At 35.7% G+C, this 22,243-nt stretch overlaps 1 protein-coding gene across 10 annotated transcripts in view; it reads left to right on the forward strand.

Annotated features, from left to right (window-relative positions):
• LCOR (ligand dependent nuclear receptor corepressor) overlaps window positions 1-22,243 on the forward strand; it is a 130,391-nt gene that overhangs the window by 40,879 nt on the left and 67,269 nt on the right. For 8 of the 10 annotated variants that reach the window (XM_024121480.3, XM_024121481.3, XM_028481623.2 and 5 more), the window contains exons 3-4: window positions 21,685-21,750; window positions 22,091-22,170. The exons of 1 other annotated variant lie outside the window; for it this stretch is intronic. Coding sequence is in view for 5 of the 9 variants with exons in the window: in XM_028481623.2 (XP_028337424.1) it covers window positions 21,685-21,750; window positions 22,091-22,170 (146 nt within the window). In the remaining 4 variants the exon portion in view is untranslated. Of the gene's footprint in view, window positions 1-21,684; window positions 21,751-22,088; window positions 22,171-22,243 lie in introns of those variants that run through there. One more of the 10 variants, XM_028481625.2, reaches the window with a different exon arrangement.

The raw sequence follows: 22,243 nt of genomic DNA on the forward strand, positions 1-22,243 counted from the left end.
CTCAGCATAATGCCTTTGAGAGTCATCCATGTTGCAGCTATCAATATTCATTTCTATTTTAAAAAATTAAAGTTCACCATTTTAATCATTTTAAAGTGTATAATTCAGTAGTTTTTATTACATTCACAGTGTTGTACAACCATCACCACTGTCAAATTTTATAGCATTTTCATTACCCCAAAAAGATATCCCATACCCATTATAGTCACTCCCTCCTTCCCCTCCCCTATCCTCTGGCAATCACTAATATCCTTTCTGTCTCTATGGATATGCCTATTCTAGACATTATATATAAACAGAGTTGTATAACATATGACCTGGCTTCTTTCATTTAGCATATTATTTTTGAGGTTAATCCATAATACAATACATATCAGTATTACATACCTGTATTAGTCAGCTCAGGCTGCGGTAGTAAAATGTTGAATGTCTTAAACAGCAGATATTAATTTTCTCACATTCCAGATCAAGGTCCAGCATGATTGGTTTCTTGTGAGTACTCTCTTCCTGGCTTGTAGATGCCCACCTTCTCACTACGCCCTCAGATGGCCCTTTCTCTGTAATCAAGTGGGAGTCGGGGGCTCTCTCTGGTATCTCTTCTTTTTTTATTTTTATTTATTTATTTTTTTATTGAAGTATAGTTGATTTACAGTGTTTCAGGTATACAGCGAAGTGATTCAGTTATACATACATATGTAAATATGTACTCTTTTTCAGATTCTTTTCCATTATAGGTTATTACAAGATATATAGTTCCCTGTGCTATACAGTAGGTCCTTGTTTTATCTGTTTTATATATAGTAGTGTGTATCTGTTAATCGCAAATTCCAAATTTATCCCTACACCCCCTCTTTCCCCTTTGGTAACCATAAGTTTGTTTTCTGTCTGTGAGTATTTCTCTTTTGTAAAAAAGTTCATTTGTATCCATTTTTTAGTTTCCTCATATAAGCAATATTGTGTGATATTTGTCTTTCTCTGATTTACTTCATTTAGTATAATGATATCTCTTCTTTTTTTTTTTTTGCGGTACGTGGGCCTCTCACTGTTGTGGCCTCTCGCGTTGCAGAGCATAGGCTCTGGCCACGCAGGCTCAGTGGCCATGGCTCACGGGCCCAGCCACTCCACGGCATGTGGGATCTTCCCGGACCGGGGCACGAAGTCGTGTTCCCTGCATCGGCAGGCGAACCCTCAACCACTGTGCCACCAGGGAAGCCCATTGATATCTCTTCTTCTAAGGACACTAATCCTATCAGATCAGCTCCGATTCCCCCTTAAACTTAATTAAAGTAAAGTTACATTGGGGAATTCCCTGGTGGTCCAGTGGTTAGGACTTGGCACTTTCACTGTTGTGTCCCGGGTTTGATCCCTGGTTGGGGAACTAAGATACTGCAAGCTGCACAGCATGGCCAAAAAAAAATAAAGTTACATTGGAGGTTAGGACTTCAACATATATATGGGGAGGTACAAGCATTCAGTCCGTAACAGTTCCTTTTTTTTTTTTTTTAAATTTATTTATCTATTTTTGGCTGCGTTGGGTCTTTGTTGCTCTACACGGGCTTTCCCTAGTTGCGGTGAGCAGTGGCTACTCTTCGTGGTGGTGCACAGGCTTCTCATTGCGGTGGCTTCTCTTGTTGCGGAGCATGGGCTCTAGGCACGTGGGCTTCAGTAGTTGTGGCACACGGGCTCGGTAGTTGTGGCTCGTGGGCTCTAGAGTGCAGGCTCAGTAGTTGTGGTGCATGGGCTTAGTTTCTCCACCGCATGTGGGATCTTCCCGGCCCAGGGCGCCAACCCGTGTCCCCTGCATTGTCAGGTGGATTCTTAACAACTGCGCCACCAGGGAAGTCCAAACAATTCCTTTTTATGGCTGAGTATTATTACATGGTATGCTTAAACCCTGTTTTGTTTATCCATTCATTAGTTGATGGACATTTGGGTGTTTCTACTTTTTGGCTACTACAAATATTGACGCTGTGAACGTTCCTCTAACAAGTTTTGTTTGAACACCTGTTTTCATTTCTCTTCGGTATATACTTGGGAGAGGAATTGCTGGGTCAAATGGTAATTCTATATTTAGCTTTTTGAGGAACCATCAAACTTCCACAGCATCTGCATCATTTTGCATTCCCATCAGCAACATGTGAGGTCCCAATTTCTTCTACATCCTAGCTAACACTTGGTATTTTTCCTTGTTTTGTTTTGTTTAAATAGCCATCCTAGTGGGTATAAAGTGGTATGTCATGGTTTTGATTTGCATTTCCCTAGTGACTGACTAGTGAGTTGAGCTTGTTTTCATGTGCTTGTTGGCCATTTGTAAATCTTTGGGAAAATGTGAATTTAAGTCTTTTGCCCATTTAAAAATTGGGTTATCTGTTTTTTTGTAGTGTTGTAAGAGTTCTTTTTATATTCTGGATGCTGGACTCTTATATATATGATTTGCAAAAATCTTCTCCTATTTTTGGGGGTTTTTTCACTTTCTTCATAATATTGTTTGATTCATAGAAGTTTTTAATTTTTGTGAAGTTTAGCGTTAAAAAATTTTGTTGTTTGTACTTTGGGTGTTATATTTAAGAATCCGTTGCTACATCCAAAGTCACAAAGATTCACCCCTGTTTTCCTTTAACAGTTTTATAGTTTCCTCCCTTATGTTTAGATCTTTGATACATTTTGGGTTAAATTTTATATATGGTGTGAGGTGAAGAATCTAATAACTTCATTCTTTTGCATGTGGTTATCCAGCAGTCCCGGCGTCATTTGTTGAAAAGGCAATTCTTTCCCCACTGAATAGTCTTGACATCCTTGCCAAAAATCAGTTGACCATTGATGTATGGATTTACTTCTGGATTCTCAGTTCTGTTCTATTGGTCTATATGCCAGTTTTTGTGCCGGTACCATGCTCTTCTGATTATTGTGGCTTGTAATAGTTTTTGAAACCAGGATGTGTAAGTCCTCCAACTTTGTTCTTCTTTTTGTTCAACTTTCTTCAAAACATGATTGTTCTGGTTTGGCTGTTTTGGCTCCCTTGCAGTTTCCATATGAATTTTAGGGTCAGTCTGTCAATTTCTGCCAAAAAGGAATTTTGGTAGGGATTGCATTGAATCTGTAGATCAATTTGGGAAGTATTGCCATCTTAGCAATATTAAGCATTTTGATCTAGGAACAAAGGATGTTTTTCCATTTATTTAGGACTTCTTTCTTTCAACATTGTTTTGCAGTTTTTAGTGTACAAGTCTTCCACCTCCTTGGTTAAATTTATTCCTAAGTATTTTATTCATTTTGATAATATTGGAAATGGAATTGTTTCCTTCATTTCAGATTGTTCATTGCTAGTGTATAGATATTCATTGCTAGTGTACAGAAATACAAATGATTTTTGCATGTTTTTGTATCTGGCAACCTTGCTGAACTTGTTTATTAGATCTAATAGTTTTTCTTCAGGATTTCCTATGTATAATATCACGACATCTGTGAAAAGAGGTACTTTTACTTTTTCCTTTTCAATTCGGATGCCTTTTGTTTCCTTTTCTCTTACCTAATTGCCCTGGCTAGAACTTCCAGACAATGTTGAATAGAAATGGCAAGAGTGAATATCTTTTCTTATCTTAGTGGGAAGCTTTAAATCTTTCACCACTGAGTATGTTAGCCCTGAGTTTTTCATAGATGCTCATCATCGGGTTGTAAAATCTTCTTTCTGTTCCTAGGTTGTTGAGTATTTTCATCATGAAAGGGTGCTGGAATTGGTCAAATGCCTTTTCTGTATCAGTTGAGTTGATCATGTTATTTTTTTCCCCTTTCATTCTGTTAATAAGGTGTTTCGTTTTTTTTTTCAGTTGATTGATTTTTATATGTTGAACCACCCTTGCATTTCTGGGATAAATCCATGGTACATAGTTCTCTTAATATGCTGCTGAATTTTGTTTGCTAGTATTTTGTTGAGGATTCTTGCATCTATATTCATGAGAGATATTGGTCTGTAGTTTTCTTCTGATGTTTTTGTCTTTGGTATCAGGGTAACACCAGCCTCATGGAATGAGTTAGGAAGTATTCCTCTTCTGTTCTTTGGCACAGTTTGAGAAGAATTGATGTTATTTCTTCTTTAAATGTTTAGCAGAATTCATCAGTGAAGCCATATGACCCTTGACTTTTATTTGTCAGAAATTTTTTAAATTACTGTTTTAATCTCTTTGCTTTTACTAGATCTATTATATTTTTTATTGTTGAGTCAGTTTTGGTAGTTTATTTCTAGGAATTAGTCCATTTCATCTATGTTATCTATTTGTTGGCATACTCTTGTTCATTATATATTTTGTAATACTTTTTATTTCTGTAAAGTCAGTAGTGAATCATGCTCCCACTTTCATTTCTGATTTTAGTAAATTGAGTTGTCTCTCTTTAATTTCTTGGTCAGTCTAACTAAAGGTTTGTCATTATTGTTATTCTTTTCAAAGAAGTTTTAGTTTCACTGATTTTCTGTTTTTCTATTTTCTCACTTTAAAAAATCTCCACCCAAATCTTAACTATTTCTTTTCTTCTGCTTGCTTTGCATTTAGTTTCTTCATTTTCCAGTTCCTTAAGCGTAGAAGGTTAGGTTACTGATTAGTGATATTCTTTTTTTAATATAGGTGTTTACAGATATAAATTCCCCTCTGAGCACTGCTTTAGCTGCATCCCGTATATTTTGGTATGTTGGTTTTGTTGTTTTTTTAAAAAAATTCTTCTCAAAGTATTTTCTAATTTTCTTTCTTTTTCTTTCTTTTTTATTTTTATTTTTGGCCACACCATGAGGCTTGAGGGTTCTTGGTTCCCTGACCAGGGATCGAACTTGTGCCCCCTACAGTGGAAGTGTGGAGTCCTAACCATTGGACCACCAGGGAATTCCCAAGTATTTTCTGTTTTTCATTGTGATTACTTCTTTGACTCACTGGTTAAAAATGTGTTGTTTAATTTCTGCATATTTATGAATTTCTCAGTTTTCCTGTTACTGATCCCAGTTTCATTACATTATTGTTGACGAAGATATTTTGTATGATTACTAACTTTTTAAATTTATTGAGCCCTTTTTTTGTGGTTTAACATGGACTACTCTGGAGAATGTTCCATGTGCACTTGAAAAAAATGTATATTCTGCTCTTGGCAGGCTATGTATGTCTTTTAGGTCTACTTGATTTATAGTGTTGTTCAAGTTTTCTGTTTCCTTTTTATCTCTTAGTTTCATTTGTTATTGAAAGTGGGATATTGAAGTCTGCAACTATTATTGGTGAACTTTTCCTCCTTTCCACTCTGTCAGTTTTGCTTCATATATTTTGGGGCTCGGTTGTTAGGTGCATATATTTTTTTAATTGTTAAGTTTTTTTTAAAAATTATGGTATAGTTGATGTACTTTATGAGTTTAAGGTGTACAACATAGTAATTCAGAATTTTTAAAAGTTATATTTCATTTATAGTTATTGTTAAATCTTCTTGGTAAATTGATTTTTATCATATAATGTCCTCCTTCTGTGTCTACTGTAACAAGTTTTATCTTAACATCTATTTTGTCTGATACTAGTATATCCACTTCATTTTTCTTTCAGTTGCTGTTTTCATGGGATTTTTCTTTTCTTTCATTTTCATCCTCTTTATGTCTTTGAATCTAACGTGAGTTTCTTGTACACAGCGTATAGTTGGATCATGTTCTTTTCTTAAATCCATGCTGCCCATCTCTGCCTTTTATAGGAGAGTTTAATCCATTTACATTTAATGTAATTACTGATAAGGAAGGATCTTTGCCATTTTGCTGTTTGTTTTCTACATATCTCATGTCACTTTTGTTCTTTGGAAGTCTTCCGTTACTGCCTTCTTTTGTGTTATATAAATATTTTCTAGTGTACCATTTTGATTCCTTTCCCACTTCTTTTACTGTACAGTTTTTAGTTATTTTCTTAGTGTTTGCCCTGGGGATATATATATACTGTCTTAATAACAACTTAGTTTCAATAGTATTACAAAATACTTTGCTCCTATATAGCTGTGTCCCTTTACTTTAGGTTGTTATTGTATTGTCGCAGATTACATCTTTATACATTGTATGCCCATCAACATAAACTTTTGATTATTTTTGTATGTAGCTGTCTTTTTAATCACATAAGGAGAAAAAAGGAGTTACAAACCAAAATACAACCCCTCTCCTTTTCTTCCTTTCCCAAACATTTTATGATATAGTGCTTCTGTTATGCTTTCAGTTACTATTCTAAACAGTTTGCAGATATTTACTTAATTATCTTAATTTTTTGAGATCAAAACAATTTTATAGCCAAGGAAGGTGAGACATAGAGAAGACAAATAATTTGCCCAAGACCATAGAACTGTTATAACACACAGTCAGAAATTTGAACCCAGGTAATCTGGCTCCAGAATCCATGTTAACTACTAGTCTCTTACTTCCTGGAGTATGTAAAATTCAGTTGGATACATGAAACATATGCATTTGTGTTGAAAATTCAAGACAGATAAAGCAAAGGATACTAGGAGTCAGTTGGGAGGAAAGATAACTTTTGAGCTATGTCCCTGAAGACCAAGCAGGATCAAGACTCTTGAGATTTGAGAGAAGACCGTTTTAGGCAGAAGAAACAGGGTGAGGCGAGGGACTCAGATAAGCAAAAGCAAGGTGTATTTGAGAAACAGAGTACTTTGAGTTGAGTGTGCTTGAAGGACATTTGGAGAGGATGTTGCAAAGGTTCACTTTAGGAAGGATTTAAAAGCTGGACTTCATAGTTTGGAATTTACTCTGCAGGCATTAGGTAATCATTGAATACTGTTGAGCAGAGAGAAACTCTAAAGAATTTACTTTATATGTAAAGATTATATAAATCTGAAGCCTAGCTCAAACTTTAATGTAATTTTAAAATTTCTAAAACATGGTGAAGCTTATTCCATTGGGGTCCAGATTGAAGTTTGATATTTTGTACTGCCATATAGTAAGGTATGTTGCAGATGTGTTATAAATTAATGATTTTTTAAATTTGCAAATTAGATATGTTTAAGGAAATGTGTTTGGTTTTATCAGAAAGGATATGCTTCCTTTCAAAATCATCTCTTGTATGAGTGGTCGGGGGGTGTAATATGCATTTAATTACATGCCATATACAGTAGTTCAGATCAGCAGTGTTTTTTGAGTCCTTACGAAACCAACGTGTTTGCCAGATGATGGAAGTATAACCATAAATAAGACGTGGTCATATTTTCAGTCTCTTTTCCTTCCTAATTGGTAAATATTGGAATGCTCTAGTATTCAGTCTTCTTTGTCCTTTCTTTTTTTCTTTTGTTAATATTCTTTTCCTTTATAGTTTATTACAAGATACTGAGTATAGTTCCCTGTGCTATACAGTAGGACCTTGTTGTTTATCTATCTTATATATAGTAGTTTGTATCTGCTAATCCCAAACTCCTAATTTATCCCTCCCTCACCCCCTTTCCCCTTTGGTAACCATAAGTTTGTTTTCTATGTCTGTGAGTCTGTTTCTGTTTTGTAAATAAGTTCATTTGTATCTTTTTTTTTTTTTTTTTTAGATTTCACATATATGTGATATCATGATATTTGTCTTTCACTGGTTTACTTCACTTAATATGATAATTTCTAGTTCCATCCATGTTGCTGGAAATTTCATTCTTTTTTTTTTTTTTTAACAGCAAGTAGAACTCTTTATTTATGTGTTTGTTTGTTTGTTTGTTTGTCATGCCTCACAGCATGCAGGATCTTAGTTCCCCAACCAGGGATTGAGTCGATGCTCCCTGAAGTGGAAGTATGGAGTCCTAACCACTGGACCACCAGGGAGTTCCCCACATTTCATTCTCTTTTATGGCTGAGTAGTATTCCACTGTATATATGTGCCACATCTTTGTTCATTCACCTGTCAATAGACATTTAGGTTGCTCCCATGTCTTGGCTGTTTTAAATATTGCTGCTATGAACATTGGGGGGGAGGTGCACTGTTGTGGCCTCTCCCGTTGTAGAGCACAGGCTCCAGCCACGCAGGCTCAGTAGCCATGGCTCACGGGCCCAGCCGCTCCACGGCATGTGGGATCTTCCCGGACCAGGGCACGAACCCGTGTTCCCTGCATCGGCAGGCAGACTCTCAACCACTGCGCCACCAGGGAAGCCCTGTATCTTTTCAAACTAGACTTTTGCCCATATATATGCCCAGGAGTGGGATTGCTGAATCATATGGCAACTCTGCTTTTAGTTTTTTAAGGAATCTCCATACTGTTTTCCATAGTGGCTGTACCAACTTACATTCCCACCAGCAGTGTAGGAGGGTTCCCTTTTCTCTACACCCTCTCCAGCATTTATTATTTGTGGACTTTTTGATGATGGCTATTCTGACCAGAGTAAGGTGATACCTCATTGTAGTTTTGATTTGCATTTCTCTAATTAGCAGTCTTGAGCATCATTTCATGTGCTTATTGGCCATCTATATGTGTTTTCTGGAGAAATGTCTATTTAGGTCTTCTGCACATTTTTTGATTGGGTCCTTTTTGTCTGCCCTCATTGAGTGGATAAGATCTCATCTAGTTCTAAGGCTTTAAATTCTGTCTGTACTTTGATGATTTCCAGTTGTATATCCCTAATCCCAGTGTCTCCTACTTCAAACTCACCTATCCAGTTGTTTCCTGCATACATCCACTTTGATTTGCAAGAGACAAGTCAGACTTAATGTGTCCAAAACTGAACTAGATTTGTCTCTGTCCAACCTGTTTCTCCTCCAGTCTTCTCTTAGAAAGGTACATTACCATTCACCCAGCTCTTGACCAAAAAAAGCCTAAGTGTCCAGTCTTCTCTTAGAAGGTTACATTACCATTCACCCAGCTTTTGACCAAAAAAAGCCTAAGTGTCCTTTCCCTCATTCTACATCTACTGCATCATCAAAGCAAATTGGTTTAATTTTCAATATATACTCTATATCCTGTCGCTACTTTCTACCTCCATTACTGCCCTTCCGGTTTAAGTCACCATTTTCTCTTGCCAAGGCTATTGTAATAATAGTCTCATTATAATGTTTTACTTATAATTAGTTATCTGTGCAGCCACCTGGTAAACTTAAACAGTATAAATCTGATCACATTACTTCCACCACTACCCAGATGTAAAGCTAGTGGATTTCTCTTAAGTTCAAACCTCAATCTTCTCACCATAGCCTCTGTGATCTTGCCTCTAGAGCTCTGATCTCATGTTCTGCTTTCCATCTTACTCACTTTGCTCAGACCATGCCAACTTTCTTGCTGTTTCTCACATATACCATACTTCATACCATTTACTGCTTCAGTACTATTCCCTCTGCCTAGAACGTTCCTTTGTCTTGGATATCTACATGGCTTGCTCACTGCATTCAGTGCTCAAAAATTCAGCCTCCTAGAGTCTTTTCCAGTCTGCTGTATTCTTCTTTGACCAGTTCTTCTTTTACTTATCCTCACCACATATTATTCATTATCATCATCATCATTATTTATATCATTTGTCTCCTCTGCCAGAATTAAAGTTCCAAGATAAGGACTTTTGTCTGTGTTGTTCACACCTGCATTCTAGTGACTGACTCATAGTAGACACTCGATAAATAGAAATAAATATCTATAGTCTTATCAAGGACAGGAGGCTCAGAAACAACAACTTTTCTAAAAGGCAATAGAAATCGCTGATCTCTCATATAATATTTTTAGTATCTGAGAAAATATGTAACGACCAAAGGCTATTATGAGTTCAGTAATGCTTTTTAAAGAAATAATGCATATTGTTCATAGCAAAAAAATGCGTTTAAAAAAGTAGTGACTCTATGTGCAAGCACAGTTTTATTTAATTTACAAACAGTGCTCATGTATGTGGATGTACTGACCTTGTAATGACTGTGAGTTCCTCTAAGGAATTGTGGCCCACAGATTGTGAACTCCTGATATAATTGACTTATTCCTAATCAGCTTCAGATTTGCATTTAAATGGCTTCTTTTTAGCATAATTACTCTACCCAAGACAGTTTGATATAACAGAAAAAAATGAACCAAAACTGTCCTGGGAGTTCCAAAGAACTAAATTCATCTGACCTAGTTACTTACTACCTTTGCAGTTTTGGTTACTTAACATCTTGGAATCTCATTTATGGCATAATGTCTGTAAATACAATTATATGAAATTATTTCAGTAATGTTCCAGCTACTCAGTATGTATTCCTTTTCCCTCCTTAGTTTATTAATACCACTGTTTTTCAGTACTTCATCTCTCAATTTATTTCTCTCTTTGCTGTGATTACAGCTTTGCACAAAAAAAGTATCCTGTCATCTCTGTTCATGGGGCAGCAAAGCAAGCCATTAATTCTGATTTTAGTTCATAGATAAAAGAACCTTTTTCCATTAGATGTCACTTTCCCTTCTGTTTCATTTATTTGCATTTCTTTGGGTCTTCAGTATGCAAAACACACGAAATAGAGTCATTGTAAAATCTTAAATCACTTAGGTAAATGGAAGGATATAGGAATTAGGAAGGGTGTGTTTGTATTCATCCAACAAACAGTGCAGTTCAGGAACAGGCAGGCTGATGTTAAGAAAAAGATGAATAGGCTCTAGTTCTTTGCTCAAAATCTAGTAGATAAAATGCCCCCCAACAAAGAAAAATTGAAGTATAGTTTACTAGTAGTACAACTTCAGCACTGTTGAGGATGTTCTTAACTTTGCCTGGGGCTTATGGGCTGAGATAAGGGATGCCTTAGAATTAACTGGATTAAAGGTTGCAGAAGAACATTCTGGGCAGAGGGCTTGCTGTACTTAAAAGGCATGGAAGCATTGACATGTATGTAACAACCAATAAATCAGTCTGGCCAGAGCATAGCATATGTAGAAAGAAAACGGCAGGGCAGACTGAACAGGTAGTTTGGGACTAGACAGACCCTCAGTGATCTTGCATGCCAGCCAGGAATTTGAAGTCTTCAGTATTGTCAGTGGAAAGCCATCAAAGATTTTTAAAACCAGGAGAAGACAGAAGAAGTTTCGTGGCAGTGTGAAAGATGGATTCTGGTGGATTTGATGGTATAGGGGATGTTTTAAATAGTCAGATGAATGAAAAGTTGAGATGTTATTAGCAGGTTGTGTGAAAAAGTGAAAAGCCTGGGCTTTAGAATCAACCAGCCTGGTTTTAAACCTAGGCTCTGCGTCTTTGTAGTTGTATGAAAAAAATAGCTGCTTCAGTCTTCTATTTTCTTACATGTATTAAGTAGTAATAATACCTGTTTTACAGTGTTCCCCTGAAGATTTTATCATAATGGGTATGAAGTACCTGATACAGTGCTTGCTTGATACCAGCTAAGGGCTCAATTAGTATCTATTATTATCAACATGAGTGACATGTACTATAATTATTAAGGTAAGAAATGGTGAAGGCCTGAATTTAGGGGTGGATAAAAGAGAATAGATTTGGATGGATCTTTCGTAATTAAAATGAATAGGACTGACTGATGTAAGGAAAGAATGGAATCATGACTGAGTGAGATTTGTAATCTGAATGTCTTGGGGGAAGGGGTTAGTGATGCCATTTTCCTGGTGAGGAATACAGGGATCATCACTGGTTGAGATGAGGGAAAAGGGGTAGAATGATTTGGATTTGGATTTTTGGAGGTATTTGGGATATCTTGGTGATGATATGAAGCAGGCAATTAGAAATAATGTCTGGAGCAAGAGATAAGAGATTGGAGAGTTGTCAGTATATGTGTGGTAGCAGAAATGTGTGTAAATCTTAAACGGCAGAGCATATATTTTAAACATTTCCCCTATATCCCCACACTGCTGAGCTCTGTACAAAACACTTGATTAGTTCTTGTTATTAAGTGTGAGATTTAGGGTGACTTTGTATGTAGAAAAGATAATGCATAGTTACTTTGATTACTAATTTAATGTTCAGTTTATTTAAATTTATAAATTTAAAACCTCATTCTCCTAAAATATAGATCTTACTCCAAACTTACACTTTTGATAAATATTAACTCTTAAAACATTTTAATCTAAAACTATAGATATTTTCTCCTTAAATATTGATTTAACAAAACCTTCTTAGATACTTTGAAAAAATCTTGTAAATATAATTTAAATTTATAAATGTGATTATTCTTAAGTTGTGTAAGAATTCTAATACAGTATACAAACTTAGTAAGATTCCAGCCTACAACCAGACCTAAATCAGCTATTCAGTTCTACATTTCAGATTAAAATTCCAAGGCTGGCTCTCTAACAGGCCAGGTTTTCTTAAAGCATTATAAATATTTACCAAATATGCATACTTACTTTGTTAACAGCTTTATTGACATATAATTTATACGCCTTACAATTCACCCATTTTAAGTATACAATTCACTGATTTTTATTATATTTACCAAGTTGTGCAACCATCACCAAAATCTGTTAGAATAAATACATCACCTTGAAAAGAAACGTGATGTCCATTTGCAGTCATTCCCATTTTCACTCCCAGCCCTAGGAAAACACTACTTTCTATCGCTATAGATTTGTCTTTTCTGGACGTTTCATATAAACAGAATCATATGGTGTGTGATCTTTTATTTCTGGCCTTTTTCACTTAGCATAATGTTTTGAAGTTCATTCATCCTTATTGTAATAATATTCTCATTATATGGATATACTACATTTTATTTATCCTAGATTACTTTTTAATACAAAATAATTAAGGTTTAATTCTCTTAAATCACTCCTATACTTAGTTTAAAAAAAAAAGGAAAGCTTGAAAATAAGTGAACTAAGCTTCTGTCATAAGTTAGAAAAAGAACAGCAGAATAAACCCAAAGAAAATAGAGAGATAATGAAACTTAGTGAAAATTAATGAACCAGAAAACAGAGATATATTAGAGAAGATCAAGAAAAGTCAAAAGTGAATTGGGAGGGGGGAATAAGAAAACAAGCCTGGTAAAATTGATCAAGGAATAAAAGACATAAATAAATAATATTATGAAAATGAAGACTACAGAGGAAGAGGAGATTTAAAAGATAAGGGATTTACAGCAGCGTTATTTTATACTAGCCAAAAGGTAGAAGCAACTTGTGTCCATCGATGTATGAATAGATAAACAAAATATGATCTATGCATCAGTGGAATGTTATTCAGCCTTAAAAGGGACAGAAGTCCTGTCATATGCTGCAGGATGGATGAACTGTGAGGATATGCTAAGTGAAGTAAGCCAGTAACTAAATGACAAATATATATTCTGTTATTCCACTTAAGAGGTGTGCAGTAGTCACATTTGTATAGACAAAGTAGAATGGTGGTTGGCAGGACTGGGAGTAGGAGGAAATAGGGAGTTACTATTTAATGGGCATAGAGTTTCAGTTTTGCAAGATGAAAAAAGTACTGGAGATGGGTGATGGTGCAAACAGTGTAAATATATGTGTTGGTAAACTTAAAAATGATTAAAATTATAAATTTTATATTACATACGTTTTACCACAACTTTAAAAAAGATAAGGGAAAATACTATCAACCGTATGCCAATAATTTTGAAATTAAAGAAAAATATAACTTACCAAAAACTGACTCAAGCAGAAATAAAAAGCTTGAATTGTTCTATAACTATTAAATAAATTTAATAGTTAAAACTCTTCCGTCAAAGAGAATAAGCCCATGGGCTTCCCTAGTGGCGCAGTGCTTGAGAGTCCACCTGCCGATGCAGGGGACACGGGTTCGTGCCCCGGTCCGGGAAGATGCCACATGCCGCGGAGCGGCTAAGCCCGTGAGCCATGGCCGGTGAGCCTGTGCGTCCGGAGCCTGTGCTCCGCAACGGGAGAGGCCACAACAGTGAGAGGCCCGCGTACGGTGGGGCCGGGGGGAGAATAAGCCGAGAATGCTTTAAATTTGAGTTCTTCCCAACTTTTAAGGAAGAAAGCTTCCCAATTTTCTGTCACCTCTTTCAGAAAGTAGGAAAAAAGGAAATATGTCTCAACTCTTTTGAGGAGGACAGTTGCCAAACCCAAACATATATAAGAAAAAAAAAATTATAGGTCAGTTTCACTCATGAAATAGATTAGCCCTTTAGTAATTGAAAAATTCTTCACTTTTTTGTTTTATGCTTTTTAAAAAATTTTTATTGGAGTATAGTTGCTTTACAATGTTGTGTTAGTTTCAGGTGTACAGCAAAGTGGAACAGTTATACATATCCATATATCCACTCTTTCTTTTTTTTTTTTTAGATTCTTTTCCCATATACGCCATTACAGAGTATTGAGTAGAGTTCCCTGTGCTATACAGCAGGTTCTTACTAGTTATCTATGTTTTACGCTTTTATTCTTGAATAATTCTTTTTCTGATTGTTACAGCCACCTTTATTGCTTTCTTTTCTTTTTTCTTTTTTTTTACATTTTTCTCATATCTATGCCTCCCTCTTTAGTTTCAACATATCTATGTCACTTTGAGTCTGTTATGAACTGCATATTGCTGTGCCCTGCCTGACACTTTTTTCTCTGTTACGTAGTTAATTCAGTTGATTAACATTTATTGTAACATGTACATGGTTGATACTATTCCTGAAATTATTTTTTGTGTTTCTTGTTTAGCATGCTCGCTTTTTGTTTAGTTTTTAATTTTATTTACTTTTATAGTTGATGTTTTTTGGTTCTTTATTTCCTCTGGTGATTGGAAGTTCTTCAGCTTTATCCATACGTTTTAAGCAAATTTAAAGCTACATTTTCTTATCAACATCAAAGAGTAATGACTATTATAAATTGTTCCCTCATCCCACATGCACACTTGATCTTACACACTTTACTTAAGCATATTTTATTCTTACTTTTTCACCCAAGATTGTGTTGTAATAGTTTGGGATGTTATTCCTAAATCATTAATTTAAAAAATTATACTGTGTTTATCTATTTAAAGAATCCTTTCTTATCTGTTATATTAAACTGAACCCCCCCCCCCGTATTAGTAACAACTGTTTATACTTAACTGTTAGTTTTACTGGTATATTGCTTACCATTATTTTTTATATAAACAGTGTTTTCCATTTTTAGGTGTTTGCTCTGAATTTTTTTTTTTTTTAGCTCAACTACTTTAAGTGACTGTTGCTAGTACCCAGCGTAAATGGCTGTCCTATTTTCCAAATCATAGCATATCCAGTAATTTCTTTATTTTACTTATATCTGTGAAAAATAGATTGGCTAAAAAAAGTGAGGTTTTTTTACCCTCAGAATTTTGTGAGCATACTTCCATTGGCTTTTAGCATTTACTTTTACTGATGAAATGACTGTCATTCTAAATCCCTTTCCTCTTATTTTATGTAAAATTAAGTAAAATTTTCTCCTTATTTGGAGCTTTTAAACTTTTATTTTCGAAATTCAGATATTCTGCCAGGAGAGTTTTTACATGTATATATGCTTTGTTTTCCCCTGAGTATTCTGCCCCAGTACTTCTCAGAGCACATTAAATATGAAGACTCAAGACAGTATTCAACATTAGGAAGTTTTCTTTTCCTTCTCCTCCTTCTTCCCCATCACCCTACCCCCATTTCTTAAATTTAATTTTTAAAAATTTATATTCTTTGCTCTTTCTTGTTCTAGAAATCCTATTTCACAGATAATGAATGTCCTGGCCTCCTCCTCCTCTCTAATCTTTTTCTCATGATTTCTGTGTCTTCAGATTTACTCTGCATTGTGAGGACATTTCTTAAATTGGCTTTTTAAATCACTAATTTGATGTATATTTTTCTACTTAATACCTCTATTTGGTTTTTTGGCAGTTTTTTTTTTTCTTTTTTCCCCTCCCCAAGCACATATTCCCCACTCCTTTTCCAGAGCAGCTTGCTTTTTGTTTTAAATGCTGTTCTTCCCTGGTTTCAATAGAAATACTATTTATAATTTTTCTTTAATCTCTGATGTTTTTCTTCATTAATTCTGTTTCAGTTTGGGCTGTTAGTTTTGACTGGGTTATTATTTCTGTTCAGTATGTCTGGTCAGGTTTTTCATCAGTTTTTTTTTCCTTTTTGAATTTTATTTTTTTATATAGCATATTCTTATTAGTTATCTATTTTACACATATTAGTGTATATAGGTCAATCCCAATCTCCCAGTTCATCCCACCACCACCCCAACCCTGCTTTCCCCCCTTGGTGTCCATCCGTTTGTTCTCTACATTTGTGTCTCTATTTCTGCCTTGCACACCAGTTCATCTGTACCATTTTTCTAGATTCCACATTTTTGCGTTAATATACGATACTTGTTTTTCTGACTTCATTCTGTATGATAGTCTCTAGGTCCATCCACGTCTCTACAAATGACCGAATTTCATCCTTTTTATGGCTGAGTAATATTCCATTGTATATATGTACCACATCTTCTTTATCCATTCATCTGTCGATGGGCATTTAGGTTGCTTCCATGACCTGGCTATTGTAAATAGTGCTTCAGTGAACATTGGGGTGCATGTGGCTTTTTGAATTATGGTTTTCTCTGGGTATATGCCCAGTGGTGGGATTGCTGGGTCATATGGTAATTCTATTTTTAGTTTTTTAAGGACCCTCCATACAGTTCTCCATAGTGGTTGTATCAATTTACATTCCCACGAGTAGTGCAAGAGGGTTCCCTTTTCTCCACACCCTCTCCAGCATTTGTTGTTTGTAGATTTTCTGATGATGCCCATTCTTTGTCATCAGTGCTTGTGCTGGGTAATTCTCAGGGTGATAAGTAAGCCAGCAGATGGGTTCCTCACAGAGCATGGGCCGGAAGCAGATGCTCAGGGAGAGAGGAAGAACTCTTAATGAGTGTAGCTGTCCAGCAGGGGTGGATTGCATAAAGTAATGAGAAGAGGAGCCTGGCTTTTGCTCATTACCTGTAGAAGTTCATCCAGACTTATTAGGTAGTATGACACACTGAAACAGCTGGAACATCGGTAAAAAGGGATTAATTACCTTATATTCCTTTGGAGATTGCATGTGAAAGATTGTATAATCTGGTGCTTTTTAATTATTCATTTTGGCACTCACTTGTAATGAAGTGTGGTATTTGCACGTTTAAAACCCTGAGTTTTAAGCAAAGACCTCCAGATACTATCAGTCCCCTCTTTGTTTACTAAGCTATTAGTTGATGATTGTTACCAGCAAGCACCTTTGAACTGATATTTTATAAAATAATAATACTCTATTGAAGATTGAGCTCTTTTATACCGGGCACCAAGTTTTGCAAGACATCCAAGGGACCTTGATGTGAAAATTACTGATTTTCTGATATGCTCCTAGTTTTCCTTCAGCCCCTCTTTATCTCTCAGACTGATCATCTCTGTACTGTTATCTCAGAGGAGACGTTCCCAAGACTCATGAACCATTTCTTTCATTCCATTCATAATATTTTGTTTTATTTCAAAAGTACAGGCTGTTGCTTATTAGTTGGCTATATATTTGATATGTTCCTATCTTGTTACTTTCCATAATCTGCTTTCCCCATTTTGGTTAGAAATAGAGTAGAGATTATGATTTAGATGGAAGAGGGTAATGTGTGAGGAATTTTAATCTTCTGTCTTTTGGGGGGTTTTTTTGCGGTACATGGGCCTCTCACTGTTGTGGCCTCTCCTGTTGCAGAGCACAGGCTCTGGACACGCAGGCTCAGCGGCCATGGCTAACGGGCCTAGCCGCTCTGCGGCATATGGGATCTTCCCGGACCGGGGCATGAACCCGTGTCCCCTGCATCGGCAGGCGGATTCTCAACCACTGCGCCACCAGGGAAGCCCTGTCTTTTGTTTTTGAGAGCTAGGTTATTCAAAGCAAAAGCTAAAAACCAGGCACATAGAGCCCTAGTATAAGAGGAACCTTGTGGGAAACAGGAACACTTTCCTTCCTAGCCTTCTTGAAGCATTAAATCTCCTTGAGGAGATAAGACATAAACATATAGAAGGAAAAACAAAAGCAGTGTTTAGATAGCCTATGACAAATTTTGTATTACAGAATACTTACATAGTGCTTTGCATGTGACAGAAAAGGAAAACATAAGGCAGTTGACATTTATTTAAAAGGGGGGGCAGTGATATGTGAATTCTGAGAATGAGAAAACTGGAAACTCAGGCTCCATGAGGGCAGACACCATGTCTGTTCATCATTGCCTGCCTACTAAGTGCCTGCCACTGTCCCTGATAGGTGGTAGGCTTTCAGTTAATATATGTTGGATAAGCGAATATCTATTTGTTGAACAAACTGAAGAGTGCCTTGAAGGAAATAATTTATTTGGGCAGAGGTGAAATGAGAAGGCTTGAGAAAATATTAGGAGGTAGAAATAATAGATGACTGAATACATTAGAATACCAACCTGGATGGAGCTGTGAGAATGAGCAGGAAAGTTCTGAGAAATAAGGCTGTCAGTGGTAGGTTAGAGTCAAATTATAAATAGTTTTGATTGCTGGACTTAGGAATTTGGAATTTGTTTTTTAAACAAAGTGGGGTTTTTCTGAACAGATGGTCACATTGTTAAAGTAGTGTTCAGGAATACTGTCTGAAGGCACAGTGATTGTCTTCAGGTTGCAGTGAGAAAGAGATTGGAGACCAGCTTTGATTACAGTTGCAATATTGGATAGGAATTCTTTGGCCAGTAGTCATGCTCAATAAAATTATTAATATTTCTTTACATGTAATAATATATTACAGGTGCTTTTTAAGCCCTGGTGATGGAACATAAGGACATAGCTGTCTTTTTCATTATTTATTTAATTTTCCATGGCATTTTGTTTATTGATCTTCGTGGCTTTTTTGTGAGATCATGGTATACATTTTGAATACATTTGTTCTTTTCTTGTTTGCCTTCTGTTAATGTCAAGCATAGCACGTGAGACATTCCTTGTTGCTATGCAACTGCTAAATTCAGTATTTAGTATTAATAAAACTGAGTGGCATTAAATTCATTTAACAGGGGGAAGCAAAATACGACTTAACAATGCTTGATCAGTATTTGTATGGTTTAATGTATTGTTGCAGACATGAGCAAAAGAGAAGTGACTTGTTTACCGTTACTGTTTTGATCAAAATTAGTTTTGGTCATAAATCTTTGCGTTTATGACCAGATTTTTTTTCTTGTTTGATTCTTTTTGGTCTGTCCCTTTCACTGCTCTTTGATAGTGTGATTCAGTTTTTGTTAGTGTTTGTGTGTTATTGATGAAGTTCTTATTCTATTATTCTTTCCGATTCTGTTATCTTTTGTAATTTTTAAAATTTTATCTCACAAGGCTTTTATTTGCTTTTTTTTCTTTCTTACTATTATTTTTTCCTGTATTTACGTTTTTCCCTTTCAAGAATTTATAGCTAAGCATCCGCATTTGGAATTTGTTATAATTTCATATAAACCCAGGTGAAAGCCTATTAGATTTGCCCTTCAGAGTAAGGGCCACCTGTAATCCCCTTTAGTTATTTGCAGTGTGTACTTGGTACTTGCCACATATTGAAGTGCTTTCATTAATATTTGTGAAGTCAGAAATCCATTTTGGGGATAAGAGGGCTTTAGAGGCAGCTGCAGGATTTTTTTTTTTTAAGTTAGTGTTGAAAATATCTAGTTTGCAGGCCCAAGATAGGCAGTATCTAGCAGTTCTTTCTCATTCCCTCATCACCACCTCCCCACCCTCAAAACCCTTAGCCCAGCACGTTCTCTCCTCCCTAGTGTAGGGAAGAGAGGACATAGTAATTTAGTGGACAGTGTTTTTATTATAGTAGGCAAATAATAAACAGGATAGATACCTCCCATTTGCTTGAATGGGTAGTTTGGTTTTGCTGATGTCCTTGGAATCATTTTGATGGGAAGAAAGAAGGAGAGGTGAAAAACGATTAATCCTTAATAATAAATGAAAAATCCAGAATCTAGAAATCATGAAAATAGTTTAGAAAAATCAACACTCTAACTACAGTGCAGATGATACAAACTCTAGGGATTACCTTATTGAAAATGATGGCTTAATATTAAGGACAAAGAAATCCCTTACATTACAATGTTACTCTTACAACCAGATAAAATACTGTTTCTAGGGACCATCTTTTCTCCTCCCTTACTTTCCAAACCCTTTATGGTGATTGTGTTTGTGGTTAGGAAGTGTCCCTGTTTGTGGACCTCATGTATCCACCTGGCTATAATATTTACATTAGTGGTTCCCTCACTTTTGAACATAAGAGTACTTTTTTAACAATTAAAAAAAATTTATAAACCCTTAGGTGATAATAGATTATGTGACAAAATACATAGTGCCCCAAACTACTAGGAATTCAGTAACACTTTATATATTTTCTTAATTGCAATAATATTTGTGTGCATTTGAAAAGTTGTATGTGCACTGAATGCACAAGACCTATTCTTTCTAAAGATCATGCTTAAAGGACATGGATTCGTGGACCTCTTGTAATTATTTGAGCTCCTAATGAGGCCCATGATACATAATTTGGGAACTGCTGCACTAATGAATTATTATGTTGTATAAGGGTACAATTGGATTCTTTTGCATTTTCCTCCTTACTCTTAATAACCAGCAAGATGGCAAAGATATTTTTACATAGTTTTTCATTGAGTTAATCAGCAACATTTGAGATAATAAATTAGAAAAGGGTTTTTTTGTTTGTTTTCATTTTCTACCTGTTTCTTTTAGAACTTTCTAAAGGAATTTTTAAAAATATATTTTTTAAATTTATTTGGCTGTGTCAGTTGTGGCTTGCAGGATCTTCTACTGCAGTGCGCGGGCTTCTCCCTAGTTGTGGCACGCAGGCTCAGTAATTGCAGCACGCAGGCTCTCTAGTTGTGGTGCATGGGTCAGTAGTTGTGGCGCGTGGGCTCTCTAGTTGTGGCGCACAGGCTCTAGAGCGTGCAGGCTCAGTAGTTACAGCACATGGGCTTAGTTGCCCTGTGGCATGTGGGATCTTATTTCCGTGACCAGGGATCAAACCTGCGTCCTCTGCATTGGAAGGCGGATTCTTAACCACTGGACCACCAGGGAAATCCCCTCATTTTCTCCTTTGTGCTGATTGAGAGTGGCAATAGTTTAAACATCTATGTATAGGTATATTTGAATTCTCTTTCTCTCTCTCTCTTTCTTTTTGTATGTGTAATTAGTGGGTTCTAGCTTCATAAAGGAACCAGTGAGTAGTTACTGTGGCAATGTGAACTAATTACAGAAGTCTTTTTCTTTTATAATATTAAAATGGGCTTTTGTGTGTGTGCATGTGATACAGATGTTGTTTTCAGTTAGGATTTTCCTTCTTAAAATATACTGTTAGATTGAAGAATCTATTATCTCAGTTCATATTCAGAAACATGCCATTTAGATTAACCCAGAATATTGTGGAAATTTTGAAGCAGTTTGACTCTTTCATTGGGGAAGGTGCTTTTTAAAATGAAGTTTGAAAGTTTATGTAAAGAGGTATTTGGAATTTTGTAAGATAGTAAGAGATCTCATGAATTTCCATTCCTTCATTGGTTATTTCTACTGTTGTTTTATATTGTCTTGGAATGGGCTCTGAATTTGTATTGAGTGTTAATCACTGACAAAAATGCAAATGCTCCTTTTAGATTGGTCATATACTCTCCTCAGCATCCCATCAGTAATAATCTGGAGGTCCTTGAGAATTGGAAGAAAACACCATTGTTTTTTCATGCAACAAGGTTAAATTTACTCTAGGGAATATTATTGTAATAATGGATTTTTTTTCATCCTTTTAGGGTTTGAAAGTATTCTTGAAGGGCTGTTTGGACCTGCATTATTAAAAGATCTCAGTTTATTTAAAGGTATTCAAAAATTTTTTTTGGCATTTCAAATTCTTCCTGGTGACATAAATGATACCTTGGTGACCTAAGCCCCAGTCTCCTCGTTTTTATTCACAGTTTTATGTGGGTTGAAGCTATATCCATGTAAGCAGCTTTTTGTGTGTGGTTGATAATGCAGATATATGTAGGAATAAGGTGTATTAACTAGTGAGCAATTATTGCAAATAAGGAATTTGTCTACTACTTAGTGAGGGGTGTTTTTGTTGTTAAAATAAATAATATTTTTGAAATTAGTTCTCATTTGTTTCCTGAAAAATCCTCTTTTGTAACTGTTAATTTGTTATTCCTACTATTTTTGCAGACTGTGAACCTGAAAGCATTTCTGATTGGACTTTTGATGAAAATTGTCTGTTCTGTTGCTTGAGAAGAGATAAAGTAAAGGTAACCAAGAAACTTGTGAAACTTGTCTAGTGTGATATTTTATAGTTTTTATTTTTCCAAAATTTGGTTACTT

The sequence above is a fragment of the Physeter macrocephalus genome, chromosome 20, assembly GCF_002837175.3.
Source record: "Physeter macrocephalus isolate SW-GA chromosome 20, ASM283717v5, whole genome shotgun sequence".
Taxonomy (NCBI): domain Eukaryota; kingdom Metazoa; phylum Chordata; class Mammalia; order Artiodactyla; family Physeteridae; genus Physeter; species Physeter macrocephalus.